General features: G+C 44.3%; 1 protein-coding gene across 2 annotated transcripts; it reads right to left on the bottom strand.

The window, feature by feature from the left end:
* Positions 1-1,934: 1,934 nt before the first annotated feature.
* Positions 1,935-14,139, bottom strand: LOC147900001 (beta-glucuronosyltransferase GlcAT14B-like). Of its 2 annotated transcripts, none has more exons than XM_087376729.1 (4): positions 12,975-14,139; positions 12,583-12,658; positions 12,340-12,455; positions 1,935-2,728 (listed from the first exon to the last, which is right to left on the bottom strand). In XM_087376729.1, exons 1-4 carry the CDS (start codon positions 13,558-13,560, stop codon positions 2,208-2,210), a joined length of 1,299 nt encoding a protein of 432 aa, XP_087232855.1. In that variant the 5' UTR covers positions 13,561-14,139; the 3' UTR covers positions 1,935-2,207. The 2 variants fall into 2 exon arrangements, with proteins under 2 accessions (XP_087232855.1, XP_087232856.1); XM_087376730.1 differs by having other exon boundaries at positions 1,935-2,614.
* Positions 14,140-14,668: the final 529 nt, after the last annotated feature.

Here is a 14,668-nt window from a genome sequence, read left to right as displayed (position 1 = left end):
AGAAAAGGCAAGTAGAATGCAACCCATCTATTATGCCAACCGACAACTTACAAAGATGGAAACAAGGTATGAAGAAATGGAGCAACAAGCCCTCTCTTTGATATTTTCGCTCCTATTTATTACCTCAATCTTTTTTCTTCCCTACCTCTCAGTCTATATTAGCATATCTAGTTCGTAAGCCTAATCCTAGGGAATGATTTGCAAAATGATTTTCAGAGCTTCAAGAGTTTTCTTTCTCTTTTATCATTGAAAATACCAGTAGTCCACTATGGCAAATTTGCTCATAGGACAACAAGATCTAAGAGAAGAAAAGAAATATAAGAACATTAATGATGAAAGAGCAACACCACTAATAGCTTTTGTCTTATATTTTGATGGGATTGTTAGTCCTTCACACCAAGAAGGAACCGAAGGGATGATCTTGATGAATTCTGAAGATCAAGAAGTATGAACAAAAGCTTCTGGGTACCACAACTAACAATGCAGCTGAGTATAATATTTTGATTCTTGATTTAGAGGATTATCTTCAAAGTCAAGTTAAATAATTTAAAGTAAGAGGAGATTCTCAGCTTATTATAAAGCAAATGCAAGGGCATTACAAGACAATAAGTCCTCATTTGAAGGAGCTTAATCAAGAGGCTATGGCACTATGTAATCAATTTGATTTTTGCAAGTTTATTCATATAAATAGAAAAGAAAATCAAAGGACAGATGAGTTGGCTACTAAAGCCATTGTAGTACAAGACCGAGGGGTGGTTTCTTTGGTGGACATTTGGATGGCAAGAACTGCAAGATGTTTAGCAATATGTGACAAAAAGCATGTTTCCTCATGTTTCCTGGAGGGTTAAGTTTATGTGTTGACACATCTATTCTTCAAATTGTTGATGTCAAAGACAGACTCCAAGCTTAGCTATCCCATCACAATAATGCAATATCACCAACTCAAATACCAACCAACAAATTATGCAAAGCAACTCGACAAAGACATCGACCCTCAAAGAAATGAACATGCCTGTCTACTAGGAGCAAGGACAAACAAAAGAATCCAAATCAAGGCACAGATATCTAGATGCCAAAGAGGGAATGGAAGCTAACTCACAACAATACTTTCTGGTTTAATGCCAATTATAATAACAAGTAGAGGGACCTAAGACTTTAAGCACAAGCTCTCTCCTCATCAGCATGGTGGATCCTGACACTCAAAACACAGCCCATGATGAAGCCAATAATCAACAAACATTTACAACAACAAAACAGACAAGAATCCCCCTCAACTAATATCTAAGACTAACAAATCCACCCAGCAACATAAACCAAGAACCTACGTGCTGTGCATGCATGTGTCCCACACAATAATCAGGTGACGTCTAGGAGAAGGGATATCATATTCATGACAAACCAGTATTTGTCTTAATGAACTTCCATGAAATATTATTGATCAATGTTAGCATTTATTTGCCAAAAAACTGTCCTGCACAACACAGTCTATGATTGCTGACATAACAGAATAAATTCATTAAACAGAAAAACAAGCATCTGCATCTTGTCACACCAGCTGCAATCCACCTTGCTTCCCCCTTCCAAAAAAAAGAAACAAAAAAAAAACCAAAAGAGAGAGAGAGAGAGAGAGAGAGTAGTATAACATTATAGCCAGACACAAAAACATCCAAATGGACATGCCTTTCTTGAAGACACGACCTTGGGAACATAGTTTGCCTGTTAGATGCCGACAGCGAGAGAAAGATCTATTTCGCGTAGTCCCTGGTGAGCTAGGGAACAAAATTGATCATACATAAACAGTTGGCAGAGTTCAGTCGTAAGCTACAGCTTCGCTATCAGCTATTTGGAGCAAGAAACAGCCTCTAACAAAACAGGGCCTTCAAGCACATCTGTGACGCCAGAGTCTTCATAGACAACAAATGGCCTTAGAATACTGAAATTATAAGAAGCTCCCTGTATTATTTTACCTGTGAGTGCGATGTGTACATTGCCCAATGCAGCAGAATTCGCTCAGCTTCTTTACAATAATAACAGCAGTGCAGGTTTAAGACCAAGAAACTTATGTGTCGTGGATGCTCAGCAATCTCAGAATAAACCACTCAGAGAGGTTTTCCAACGTTCTTGTTTGGATTTCCTCAACCGCAAAGATCTACAAACTGGTTGCAGACATCCACTATTTCATATTTACAAAGTTCTTTCCCATCTGATCAGCTGGAACTGCACTGATTTGCTCTGAAGGATTCAGGAGCTAGAAGCTTTAAAACCAAACCTTCAAATCTCTTAGCCCCGGGCCCAGGTCTCAGCACAGAAGAATCCCCTTTCTCTTCACAGGGATCTTTCCCGTCCATGTTACTACCAATACACCAACCACCAGGAGTAATATAATCACCACTACGCCCAAGTAGTTCTCTGTCAATTTTATCAAGCACTGGGTCATCCCTCTCAAACTTCCTTGCGAAAGCAGCACCACTGCTCTTCATGTTATCAAAATCTTTTAAACCCAAGGACAGTGGATGTTGCTTGGGAGGAGTATCCCATGCAATGTAATGCAAGTCATGATTGACTGTCGTATTTCGGAACTCTCTTGTGTTGCAAATGACTGTGTGAAAATAACCTTCAGGAGATGAAACGAAATTAGCGTAGTACATGAGTACTATTCGAGGGAGATTGTCCCAACCCCAAACACAATACTCAATAAAGTTTCTCGTCAACGTCACCCAAGCTGACCCTGTATCACCATAAAGAATACATAGTTACAATTATGCATGGCACCTTGCAACCCACAAAAATCCCTAAACAAGAGCTGTGTCTTTGGAACACAAGAAAGCACAAATCAATTCCAAACCTCTATATGAAATTGACCAAATCAGAGACAACATTCAAGCTAAATAAGAACAGGAAACTATATACAAAAAAATAGAAGGCAACAAAATGAGACATGAACATAGAACAAAAAATCATCAAACCTAGTAAAGGAAGCAGATATGACCATCTCATCATTATCAAAGCACAACACAATCTGGGTTTCTAAGAATCTCTATTGCATTTCTCAAGAAGGATTGATTTGAGACGACCCTACCACAAGTCTCAGCCCTGGAGTGAGTCATGACACTCTCAAACTAGTGAAGCAGTGGTCCAAAAAGGAACCCTTCACTGCCAAAGCCTCATCCATTGCTCCTCCAATGTCACTGACCTCCACCTCTTCTATTTCCATTGCTGCCACCTCTTTTGCACCTACCATTCTAGAAGCATCAGAGTGTGTCTCACTGGACTGAGAGTAGCTGACAACAAATGATGCCCCAAAGCTGATGGTGTTTTTGGATGGTGTGAAAACCCAAGAATTCGTTGGGTTTACAAAATTCGTTGTGAGTTGGGCGCTCCAATAACTCACCCTTCTCTTTTCTACTGAGATAAGCAATCAATAGACTATATGATCTCTGCGTGTAGTCGTGGGGTTCAATGCAGTTGCAAATGGTATGCACGATGTCATTAAAGGGGATTGAAGTTGAAAAGGGCACTTTAGCTTAGATGGTTCTAATCAAGTGATTAGGAAGACCAACAAGGAGGCTCAAGCATTTACAATCCTCTGTTATTGATGCAAAAAGATGCCCCAGTACTAAATTTAACCCTTTTTTACAAGTCCATTAAAGTGAAGGAGCTTCCAAAATCATGGTGGAAGTTGGATATGTGAATATCAATGGTGGATGCAAGACAATCAAATAGGTTCATCATAGCCATAGATAGTGCCTCCTTGCATCATGAAGGTGGTGTATGTATAGATAGTGTTGAATCTATGCATGATCCAATGGTCATATTGTGTTGTAATAGGATACCCCAGTTCTATCCTCTCTCCTTCCATGCATGGCATCATGTGAACAAGCACCCTACCCTCATTTAATGCTACATACCGCTGCCCCCCCCCCCCCCCTTTCACTATGCTTTGCCATTGGATCGAAGGGAGATCCAATGGCTGGAAATAGGCACCAAACACACACCTTGAATGAGGTCTAGGAGCTAAGGACAGGCTATAGGTGCCAAGGTGTGCCCTTGGATAAGGTTTTGGAGTTAAAGCATACAACACACGCATTTGAATAAGATCCTAGATCTCTTAGGAGACTACTCACTGCCATTGGATGAAGGACACACGCATCCACACCCTCAAAATATGAGGGGGGAAGATTTTAAAATAACAATACGACCCATAGCTTGCTTTTATAGCCTCTAACAACATCTCATTAGCCTGAGGAATAACAAATTCACCCATTCCCTAATCGAATCCTAATGATGCAGAGTCCATTTCTCTCCTAATGAATGGATATGAAGAAAGCTTCAAAGGCTATCCCATTCTCATTAATAGAACATGATTGCAACCACCAAGGAAATCCACGATTGCTGGCACCGACCAGCACTCACAAGTGGGAACCTAAAATTTGGTTGGGAAACGAGCTCCTCCCAAACAATGTGAGATGATGGGGTGGTCATCATCAAGTTTTATTTGTGTGGATGATAGGCCAATACTCAAAAGAGACAATTGATGGCTATTTGATTACATGCGAGTATCATACGATGTAAACGACCACAAGATGCTGCAAAACACCAAAATAATGGAGAGATGAGCAATTGCGACACAATACCAAAACCAAAACACTTCTATTATCTCAGAGAAGGTCAATAGACTATTGCATCACCCATACTCGGATTTTCGGCTTACAACTATGAAGACACAAGATTGAAAAACTCTCTAAAGACCCTATAGAACAGCTGCTCATACAAGACACCTACGCGCACACGGCATCGACAAAGAGATGTACTTCATCGTGGAGACAATGTTTTGTAGTTGCCAGGGTTCACCGCCATGCACCGCCTCTTATGCAACGTCTAGTTGCTTCTTACCATGTCGTCAAGTGTCAACTAGTTGCTCAAAGCTCCAATCACATCTCGCTTCACGTATGGTCCAATCACCAATTGTCGGCCAACACGTAACACCCAATCATACCTTAGTCTTGCTACCACTCCTAGGAGGATCACCTCTCCAACACCCTTCCCTTTTCTGTCTTATAGGTCTCCATCTTACAAATTTAAGAGCTCAATGAAACAAACTTCTGCCAAAATGTCAATTGAAGATCGTCTCCATCTCTGCCCGTTGTTGTGAGGTCTTCAAAGCTCCTTTGGCACCACAAATAATGCTCGTTCAGCTGCACGTTTTACTGGTCGACAAGCTCTCTTTGACATCGTCTCCTTGAAACACTCACGGGCCTCTTAAACCTCACGGCGGCACTCTTCAAAACTTTGGCTTCATTAAGAACTTCAAGTTGTTGCTCATCGAAAATCTCTAAAAGAGGAGGTCCAAAATATGCCTTCAACCAAGCTACATAAAACACATTGTGCATAGTCCAATTATCTGGTAGGCGTAACTTCATTGAGACATCGTTGATCTTTTAAATAATAGAAAATGGTCCGAAGAACCTGAAGGATAGCTTAAGGCATCGCTTGCCCACTTGCTTCAATCTTTGCTTGATAATGCATAAATACACCCATTGACCCTCTTTATACTGGACATCTCATCTGGACTTGTTAGCCTTGCGCGTATACGATGCTTGAGCTTTGGCGATGCGACCTTTCATGGACTCCGTAATCTCTGCCATTGATTCGGTGGTTTTGTTGGCTTCAAGAGATGGAGACACCATCCGGGTGAGCAGTGAGGTAAATCGCCGTCCAAACGCCACTTCATAAGGTGTGCGACCAATACTCGAAGAATAGGTATCATTCAGAATGGCCTGCACAAGCGGAAGAAACTTCTCCCACTTTCCCTGAGCATCATGACAATATGATTTCAAAATATCAAATGCCATACCATTATACTTTTTCGTCTCGCCGTTCGATTGCGGATGGAAAGCGCTGGACATCTACAGATTAGTACCAACATTATCAAACAAGGCTCGCTAAAAGTTAGACGTAAACCTTGAGTCCCTATCGGATGTGATGGTCTTTGGCAACCCTCCAATGGGATACCAATACTTGATAAGCAAACGAGCTACAAGTTCAACACTGGCCGTTTGTTTGCAGGGAATGAGCAAACAATATTAACTAAAGCGACAAGCATTAGTAGAAGTGGCCCTACGAAATCCATACCTATGTCCGGAAAAAGACCGTCCCAGATTGGCAATGGCATAAGTAAGCCTGCCGCTTTCTTGTGGGAAGCCTTGACCTTTTGGCATATTTAACAACTCTGCGCATAGCCATATACGTCCTTCCGCATCTTTGGCCAATAGAAATAGCGCTCTAACTTCTCTAAAGTCCCGTTGATACCTCTGTGACCACCGATAAGGACATCATAGGCATCATGAAGAAGCAACTGCCATTTGTCTTTAAGTACACATAATCTTTTCTTATAGAAAAGCCAACCGTCCTCTAATGAGTAATGGCCTAGAGCAAGTGTCGTGGCCATCTGGAACTGCGTGCCAAACTCTGCTGACTCCGCGTACTGTGCCTTCATGCTATCAAGATCCTTTCCTTTGATTTCGAGCACAGTGGCCTACTCAATGGTTGGATGGAACCTTTTCGACTGAGAGCGTCTGTTGTTTTTTCCGAGAACGTACTTGATCATTCCCCCAAACTGCTGGAATATTTGGCTCCACCGCTGCTGCCAATCGCTCCATTGTGTAGTAGGCATTGTCTGAAGCCTCTTAAGAACTTGGTGATATGTCTTCACCGTGAAAGTCCGCCCGTATAGGAAAGGCTTCCAATGTTTTAATGCCTGGATGACACCGAGGAGCTCTCTATCATACACTGAATAGTTCTTTTTGGCATCGTTAAGCTTTCTGCTGTAGTATGCCATGGGCCTATCCTCTTGCTGTAAAACTGCCCCTATGGCCACATTGCTAGCATTTGTGATTACCAGAAATGGATCATCCCAAGAGGCAATCTTCATAATTGGTGCTGTCGTGGCCAACTGTCGCAAGTCGTGGAAAGCCTGCAAAGCTTTGCCTGTGACTTGAACTTTTTGTTTGCGTGTCTTTACCCTCTTGAGTAAATCTGTAAGAGAGGATGCGTATGTTAAGAAACCCTCCATGTGCGAGCTGTATGCTTGGCACAAACCCACAAAGGAGCGGATCTCCTGGGCTGTCATGGAGACAGCCCAACTTGTAATAGCTTGGATCTTCTCAGGGAATCCCTTGAGCACTAATGATGTAGCCCAAATACTAAATTTTCAGCAATCCGAATTCACTTTTCTTTGCGTTGAGATATAGTTGATTATCACGTAATAACTGTAGGACACATCGCACATCCTTAATATGCTGCTCGACTGTCGCAGAAAAGATAAGGATATCATCGAGAAAGATGAACAGACACTTCCCAATATACTCTGCGAATACCTGGGACATCATCTTGTTGAATGTTGGTGGTTGAATGTTGGTGGTGCATTCTTCAGACCAAAGGGCATGACAACAAACTCGTAATGAGCTTGCTCAATTCGGAAAGCTGTCTTTGGGATGTCAACTTCAAAAATCCGGACTTCATGGTAGCCACTCTTGAGGTCATCTTTGAAAAAATTCTTATACCATTGAGTCTTTCCAAGATGTACTCGATGCGGGGCATAGGAAACTTGTTGCATACTGCTGTAAGCTTGTTGAGTGCTTTGTAGTCGACACATAGTCGTGGGGACTTATCCTTCTTTGCCACAAATAGAATGGGTGCAGCAAAAGCTGAAGAAGAAGGTCTAATAAACCCTGCGCGCAGTAATTGAGACAATTGCTGCTCTAACTCCCGCTCCATAGACTTTGAAAGTCAATAAGGGAACTTACTTGCAGGTGTCGAGTCCGGAAATAGATCGATGCGATGGTCTTCCGGTCGATTGGAAGACAACTGGGGTGGCAAATCGTCCCGGAGCATGTTGTCTTTAAACTCTTGGAGTAGATCCACCATTACTTGCCCCATCGGAGGAGGGGCTTGAACTGCAGTGATTTGGCACTGGACATAGACAAGTGCACACATGGCACCCTTGCGGGCGGCGCGACCTGCTTGAATATGAGAGATCAACGAAATCCCTGGTATGCTCTAATCACCGCGTATCACAACGGGCTCAGGTAAACCTTTCACAATCGTGAAGGTATCCTGCCGCCAATCAGACGTCGGAACATGCTCACGGAACCACTGAATCCCGAGGATCATGTCACACCCCATCAAAGGAGTCAATATAAAATCCTGCGTAAACATGGCCTTCTGAACTGGAAAAGTGAAATGGATGGCCTTATGCGTGATGTGTGTGTGCAAGCCGAGTGTAAACCCGTCCACTACAAGCTCATGAGGCATCAAGATGCACCCCACTGTCTTGGAAAGCTGAGGGGAGATGGCATCTTCTGAACTCCCCATATCGAACAGGACAATAAACTGATGCCCGTTAGTTGTGCCGTACGCTCGAATGAGCGCCTTCTTTTGATCTAAGAAGTCGCCCTCCTTCTTACCTTGAAAGACCACCGTGGAAACGGCGTTCAAAGCAAGGATGGCATTCGTAGCTGAGGATGGAGGCGGGGCTCGAAGAGCCAATACATTGGCAACGGACGAAGTAGGTGCTTTCGTAGCCTTTTCGGCAAGCCACTTCAGACAATCCTTCTTGCCATGCCCAACGATGTGGTGGCAATGAAAGCAGCGATGTTCTTGGTCGTATCGCTTATGCTTGTCTGGCTATAGATAGCCTCCCATAATACCCGCTTTAGCCTTCTCATCCGGACTCATCTTTGGCTTAGACTCCTTCTTTTGACCAAAATCCTGACCGTCTTTCTTTTGGAACTGATTGTCCTTCTTCTAATCATTACCCACTGTGTTGTTTGACTGCTGCGAGGCTTTGGAATCTTTCTGGACCTGCTTAGGCTTTCCCCCGTTCAGCATTATCTCTTGATTTTGTGCGAGAGTCAGCGCTCACTCGTAATCCGGCGGGTTGAAGTTCCGAATGATAAAACGCATGTTCGTGTCCAATCCTCGAATGAATTGCTTCATTTATGCGCTCTTCGTCACGCCCAACTGTTGCGCTAGCATGATGACCTTGTTACTGTATGTCAGCGCAGGCAAACCATTCTGGGAGAGACGAGCGAACTCATCCTCCAGATTAAGCATATATTGAGGTGGGAGAAAACGGGCTTTGAGGTTGGCCACAAACGTTGCCCAAACGAAATTCGTCTTAAATGTTTTTGGGTCAATATGCTTACCAGCCCAATGCTGCCACCAAGTCACCGCCTCACGTGTAAGATGAGGGGCTGCAAGGTGGACTTTATCTTGCTCATCTTGAATCCGCGCTAACGGAAAATGAGCTACAAATTAATGAATAAATTACAAAATTCCTGAATGGTCACACTTACCATCATACTTAACAAAATTTGGAGTGGACTGAGTGAGTGGTATTTTTGTTGATGGCTAAGCGGTGGCGGCAACGGCTGCTACGCTCAAACTTGCCTGCATAGCAGCTAACATTTGTTTGTGTTGGAGAAGCATCGCCTCTCGGTCTAGCTTTTGTTGCCTCTCTGCCTGGGCGAGCTCTACGTGTCGCAGTGCCTCCTCATTTTTGCGTTTCTTACGCATCAACAAGAGCAGTTTTTCAAAATCTGTGGTTCCTCTTTCTTCCAGCGGCTTTTCCGCTTCTTTTTCCTCCAGGCGTTGTTTTGTCTAGTCCAGCTATCTTCTGCTTTCTTCCAGCTGGGATGAATGTTCATTGAGTTGCTGTAGGAGGACCCGATTCTGCTCTAAAAGATTCGCCATCACTTCTTGAGCATTTGGCAGAAGCGTATCTTGTTGGTGGTCTTTCTCCTCTTCAAAGCCTTCGAAGTTGAAATCTTTTCCTGACCCTTCCATGGTGCTTGATTGTGTGTCCTTTCCGAATCTCAACACAACCATACACTCGCGGTAGTCCAACTGGATACAGATCGAAGCTCTGATACCAATGTAACATGCAATGGTAATCTAATCGTGTAATTCACAGCAAGACCTTTAAACCTTTAGCGAGGAATGAGCGTTGTTTACCATAGCGAGAGAAAGGAGATGAGGATAGAGAGAGAGTAGAGTCGACAACCGATTGGGTCCCTGTACCCACTGAGGGCCCCCTCCCCCAATCAGGGGAGAATTTGCTTTATACTTGGAGAACTGAGAAATACAAAGAACACTCTTCAAGAGAACACGGAACGCGCTTCTAAAGAGCTCACTGTGCACACGTATAGCAAACCCCAAGACCTGAGACCTTGATACTGTCCACACTGACGATGTAGGATGCTTCTGCAAGGCAAGGAAGAGGCTTGTGCTGTCTACCGGAAGGCAGGGTTACTGCGTGAGTGAGAGAGTGAAAACTAGGAGTGATAGATCCTATGAGAGAACTGAGAGATGACTGAAATATAGAGCTGAGAGTGAGCTGTGTAAACTGTAAAAGAGAGCTGAGAAAGCTGAGGAGACAGTGTCCAAACCTCTCTCAGTTTGCTGGTCCAAACCTCCAACTGTTGTGCTGCGTGGTCTCCTTCAGATCAGGCTGAACTGATGGCCAAGGGACTGAGGCTAGAGCAGGACCAGATCTGAGGATCTCAGGGGCTGCAAAAGGAGGCTGTAGTGGAGCTGTAGGAGAGCTGAAGGCTGGAGCACTGAATGAGGAAAGAGGTCAGCCAAGGGGCCCTTTTATAGGGCTGGAACTGAGCCAACCCAGTCTGTAAACAGCCGACTGAGTCGGTCTGTTTTACAGACTGGTTGGCCTACAACCAGCCTATAAAAGCCCTCCATGGCTCATTTGCTAGGGGAGTTTTTGGGCAGCCTTTGCAGGCTGCCTTCCCTGCTTACCTGTCCAGCCTTTGGGGGCCCTTAAAGGGGCTCCTAACCTAGGCTAAGACCTAACCTACAAGAAGGAAACACTTAACCTACTGTTCTCCAGTGGGTACTAGTGAACAAGAACTGAATTACTGACTTGACCTAAGGCTGAGAGCCTGACCTACATAGCTTGTCCCTGACTGTCCCTAGACAAGGGCTCACAAAGGGGTCACAGCATATGACAAAATCTCCTATCTGGGAGCTATAATGCACTTGTCGATGTAGCCAGTGTGTCACCTTGCACCCAAGTGCAAGGGTGCATGCATGTGACAACACACAGCCACACACACACACACATGAGCGTCCATTTATAGAGAAGGGCAGGGATATTCTTAATGGAATCTGGAACCACAAATGTCCACCTTTCTCTCTTTGATTAGGTAGATACTCTCGATGTGCCTTGTATATATTGTACATCACGTTGCATTAACATGTTAGGGTGGGCAAAGACCCCAACTCAGCTAAAGCTGTGGCAAGGACTGCCGTTGGAGCTGCATTTGCAACAATGGCCGCATGGGCTGCAGATGATGAGCTAATTGCCACTACAGCTGGGGAGCAACTAAAGTTGCCGACGCCAATAGGAACCTGATGGCCTTATTGGATCAGCCCCACAACAAAGGTTTTTTAAAGGGCGAACCTTAGAAATTGGGTGCTCGTTTCCATTTGGGGGAAAATACCAGGCAACTATGGCATTCAAAAAAATTTGGAAAAGTGTGCCTTGACCGCCAAACTTTGACAGCCCATATCTTTCGATTGCGAGATCAAATGGCAAGGCATTTTATTAATCAAGTCAAATGGCAAGGCATGATTTACATAAATAATGTGTTTGTTTAATTTATGAAAATAACAATTTAACAAAGTTAAGGCTACTTTTCTCCACCAAACTTAAGGACAAGAAGACCCATTTTAGGGGTATCATTTCTCAAGCATGGGGATGGTCGATAGCCCACTTGGGCTACGATTTCAAGAAGGGTCTCCAAAACGAAAAAAACCTGCCAAGTAGTACAAACATCTGCCAACTCAATGGACAATGGCCATCTTCATTCCATTGCCCAGTTTCATGGCGTCTTCCCTAGGGTCTTCAATTATGAGAACAACAATGTATTCGTGAAGCTTGAATGGCAAAAGTTTCTCGCAATAACTTTTAGATGCACTCCATCAAAACACTGGAAGCCAGAGATCGGTCTTGCTCATCGGCCCAGGTGTTTTTTGTGGAATGCAAAATGGGGTTTTTTTAACATTTCAAAAGGTGAAAACACATACGCGCAGATACACACACTCTTCCAGATCCAGGAAATGAAAGCTGCACTCTTATCACACTCTTGCCCAAAACACAAAAAAGTGATTCCATGAGGCAACGAGACGGCCTTCCACTACATGCCTGCAAATTGACTAACCAGCTCATGTAAAATTCACCAGTATGCCATCTGTCACCCCTCTAGTCAGCGTCTAGTACTAACTATTCTATATGACAAACTACACATGCTTGAATGTAAATACCTAGAAACAATTTGAACGCATTAGGTACTGGCCGCCGCTGGGTAGCCCAGAATATGTCAGTCTTCTTTGACAGATACAGGCCAGGGTCTATAATTATAGGCTTGGCCCTCTGAAATCTGCACAAGCACCAAAAACAGACAGTGAACATCAGTCAGCATCAGCACCTGTCATATGCCGTAAAACTTGCTTGGATACTCCAAAGTCCAAAGTTTATTAAAATAGAAAGCCAGCTTCTTAACGTACTCCTTCCAGCCAAGGTCACTGGTGTGCTCGATAAAGTTCAGGTCTCTTGGGAGGTATGAAAAGACATGGAGCAAATCTGCATTTCATAACCGCAATTAGCTTCTAATACCCACTCAGACACAGGCAGCCATATCCAAAAAAATATCAATAATAAATTGTATGCCTCCTTGGTGTCCCTGGACCGATGGAGTATATATCTTAGGGTGGGCATAAATTCTATGTATTTGACATCCTTAGTTTTTTAATGCCTTTTTCAAAGGAAATTATCCACAAAATAAAACAGACAGCTTATAAGCTACCACCAAACTAACGCGTTTTACATCAATTGACTATTCTAAAGCGATGATGATTGGACATACATAGACACGCCCGACTGCAGATGAGCAACATACCATCCTGGGATACTAGAGGGTAATCGGAAGCACTGAGATTGATAAACCAGTCCCAGTCTTGACTTTTCTTTAGCAAAATTGCCGCGGCGTGCAGCGTACACGCTGTCATGGTCGGCCCCCTGTAAGTTATCAAATTGGCTTTCCCTATAACATGCACGTTCCCTACTTCAGTGAAGGTACGATGCAGTTTTACGTATCTTGCCAAATCAATTCTTTCCTTGGGAGGTGCCTCTAGATCTAAATGCAATATATATTGATTTCTCGGATGGTAGAGCGCTTGCAGTACTCTTTTCATTCTTTGGCAATCACCTTTGGTACCCGAAATAAGGTAGGCTAATCTCGGTGGCGCAGGAATGACTGCACTTGGATACTGAGCCAGCTCTGCTTCCACAAAGTGCTCAGGCCGTTCATCAGCCTGCTTGAAACTGAGTAGCTGATACAACGATGACTTGGCTCTCTGAGAAACACTAAGACTGACCGTTGCAGCTAGCACGAGGGTTAGTGAGACCAGCGAGCTTGCGACAAGAGGCAACAACCACTTTCTCTCTGTAGTGGATACTCCTAACGTCAGCTGCGGTTTCTTCATTCCTTTCGAGATGCTCTTTTGCAGAGCAAACTTGGAGAGGAAGCTCTTTGCGAAACTCGCAGAGCAAACCCACAATTTTTTTGTTTTTCGTTGCAAACCCAGAGTCTTGTTTGGAGGGAACTAGGCTCCGCGAGCCTAGAAAAACTCAGACGAGCATCGCAGGCAGGGGCGGGTGTGCGATGAGAAGAGCTTCGCAGGCAAAAGGAGGGCCGACGACGGCTCTGATGAAATGTAAGGAATGGCGAGAACTGTGTTAAGATGGAAGAGGGCGAGGGGTGCGATGAAAGGGAGGGAAGCAGAGGGTGAAGGGAGGGATGAGAAGGAAGGGAAGAAGATCTGGGAGGAAGGAGGAGGGAAAGGGAGAGTGCCAAGAAGGGGATGATAGAAGGCGAAGGAGGGAAGGAAAGAGGAAGGGGAGGAGGGGAATGGAAGAAAGGGGAGGAGGAGAGGCTATGGCGATGGTGAAGATGGAGGTGGAGATGGAGATGAAGATGAAGAATGGAAATGGAGGTCCTGGCTATGGCGGAAGAGGAGCTTTTTTTTTTTTGTTTGTTTGGCTATGGCGGAAAGCAAGCCTTGTCTCAGTTGCATTTGCCCACGTCAGTACTTTTATTGTACCCAAGTCAGTACTTTTATTGTACAATAACCTGCAGTCCCCTTTTGCCTTAACCTTTGCCTTAGAGTGTTTAAACTTTACACCCCTTCGGCGCCCCCGAAGCCCGCCCATTGTTCATTGAATGCATCTCCACCGTGCGCAGGCAAGTCCATGAACCTTGTGCATGCCCTTGGTGAGCCACTTGTGTAAACTCCCTTCCCCTTTACCCTCACACCCTCCTTAGAGCCACCTTCACCTATCATCATCGACACAGATCTTGCCCGTTCATTGAATGCATCTCCACCGTGGGCGGGCAATGGGTGGGCAATCTTGCCCGTCCATGAACCTTGTGCATGCCCTCGGTGAGCTAAGTGTGTAAACGCCCTTACCCTTGGTTACCCTCACACCCTCCTTAGAGCCACCTTCACCTATCATCATCCACAGACATCTCCAAGCCTCTCACTTCATCGGTCCACTCTTGGACAAGAAATACACTCCCAAAATCCCATCTCA

The sequence above is a fragment of the Dipteris shenzhenensis genome, chromosome 7 (genome assembly GCF_047967505.1).
Source record: "Dipteris shenzhenensis isolate YYH24624 ecotype China chromosome 7, Dip_SZ_1.0, whole genome shotgun sequence".
NCBI lineage: Eukaryota > Viridiplantae > Streptophyta > Polypodiopsida > Gleicheniales > Dipteridaceae > Dipteris > Dipteris shenzhenensis.
Note: the sequence above shows the minus strand (reverse complement) of the source record. Positions and strands in the feature narration are given on the sequence as shown.

Coding starts and splice junctions, on each gene's coding strand:
- LOC147900001 (XM_087376729.1), bottom strand. CDS start 13,560: ATGAAGAAACCGCAGCTGACGTTAGGAGTATCCACTACAGAGAGAAAG. Junction 12,659..12,974: donor CCCTCTAGTATCCCAGGATG/GTATGTTGCTCA, acceptor TATGAAATGCAG/ATTTGCTCCATGTCTTTTCA. Junction 12,456..12,582: donor AGTGACCTTGGCTGGAAGGA/GTACGTTAAGAA, acceptor GTGCTTGTGCAG/ATTTCAGAGGGCCAAGCCTA.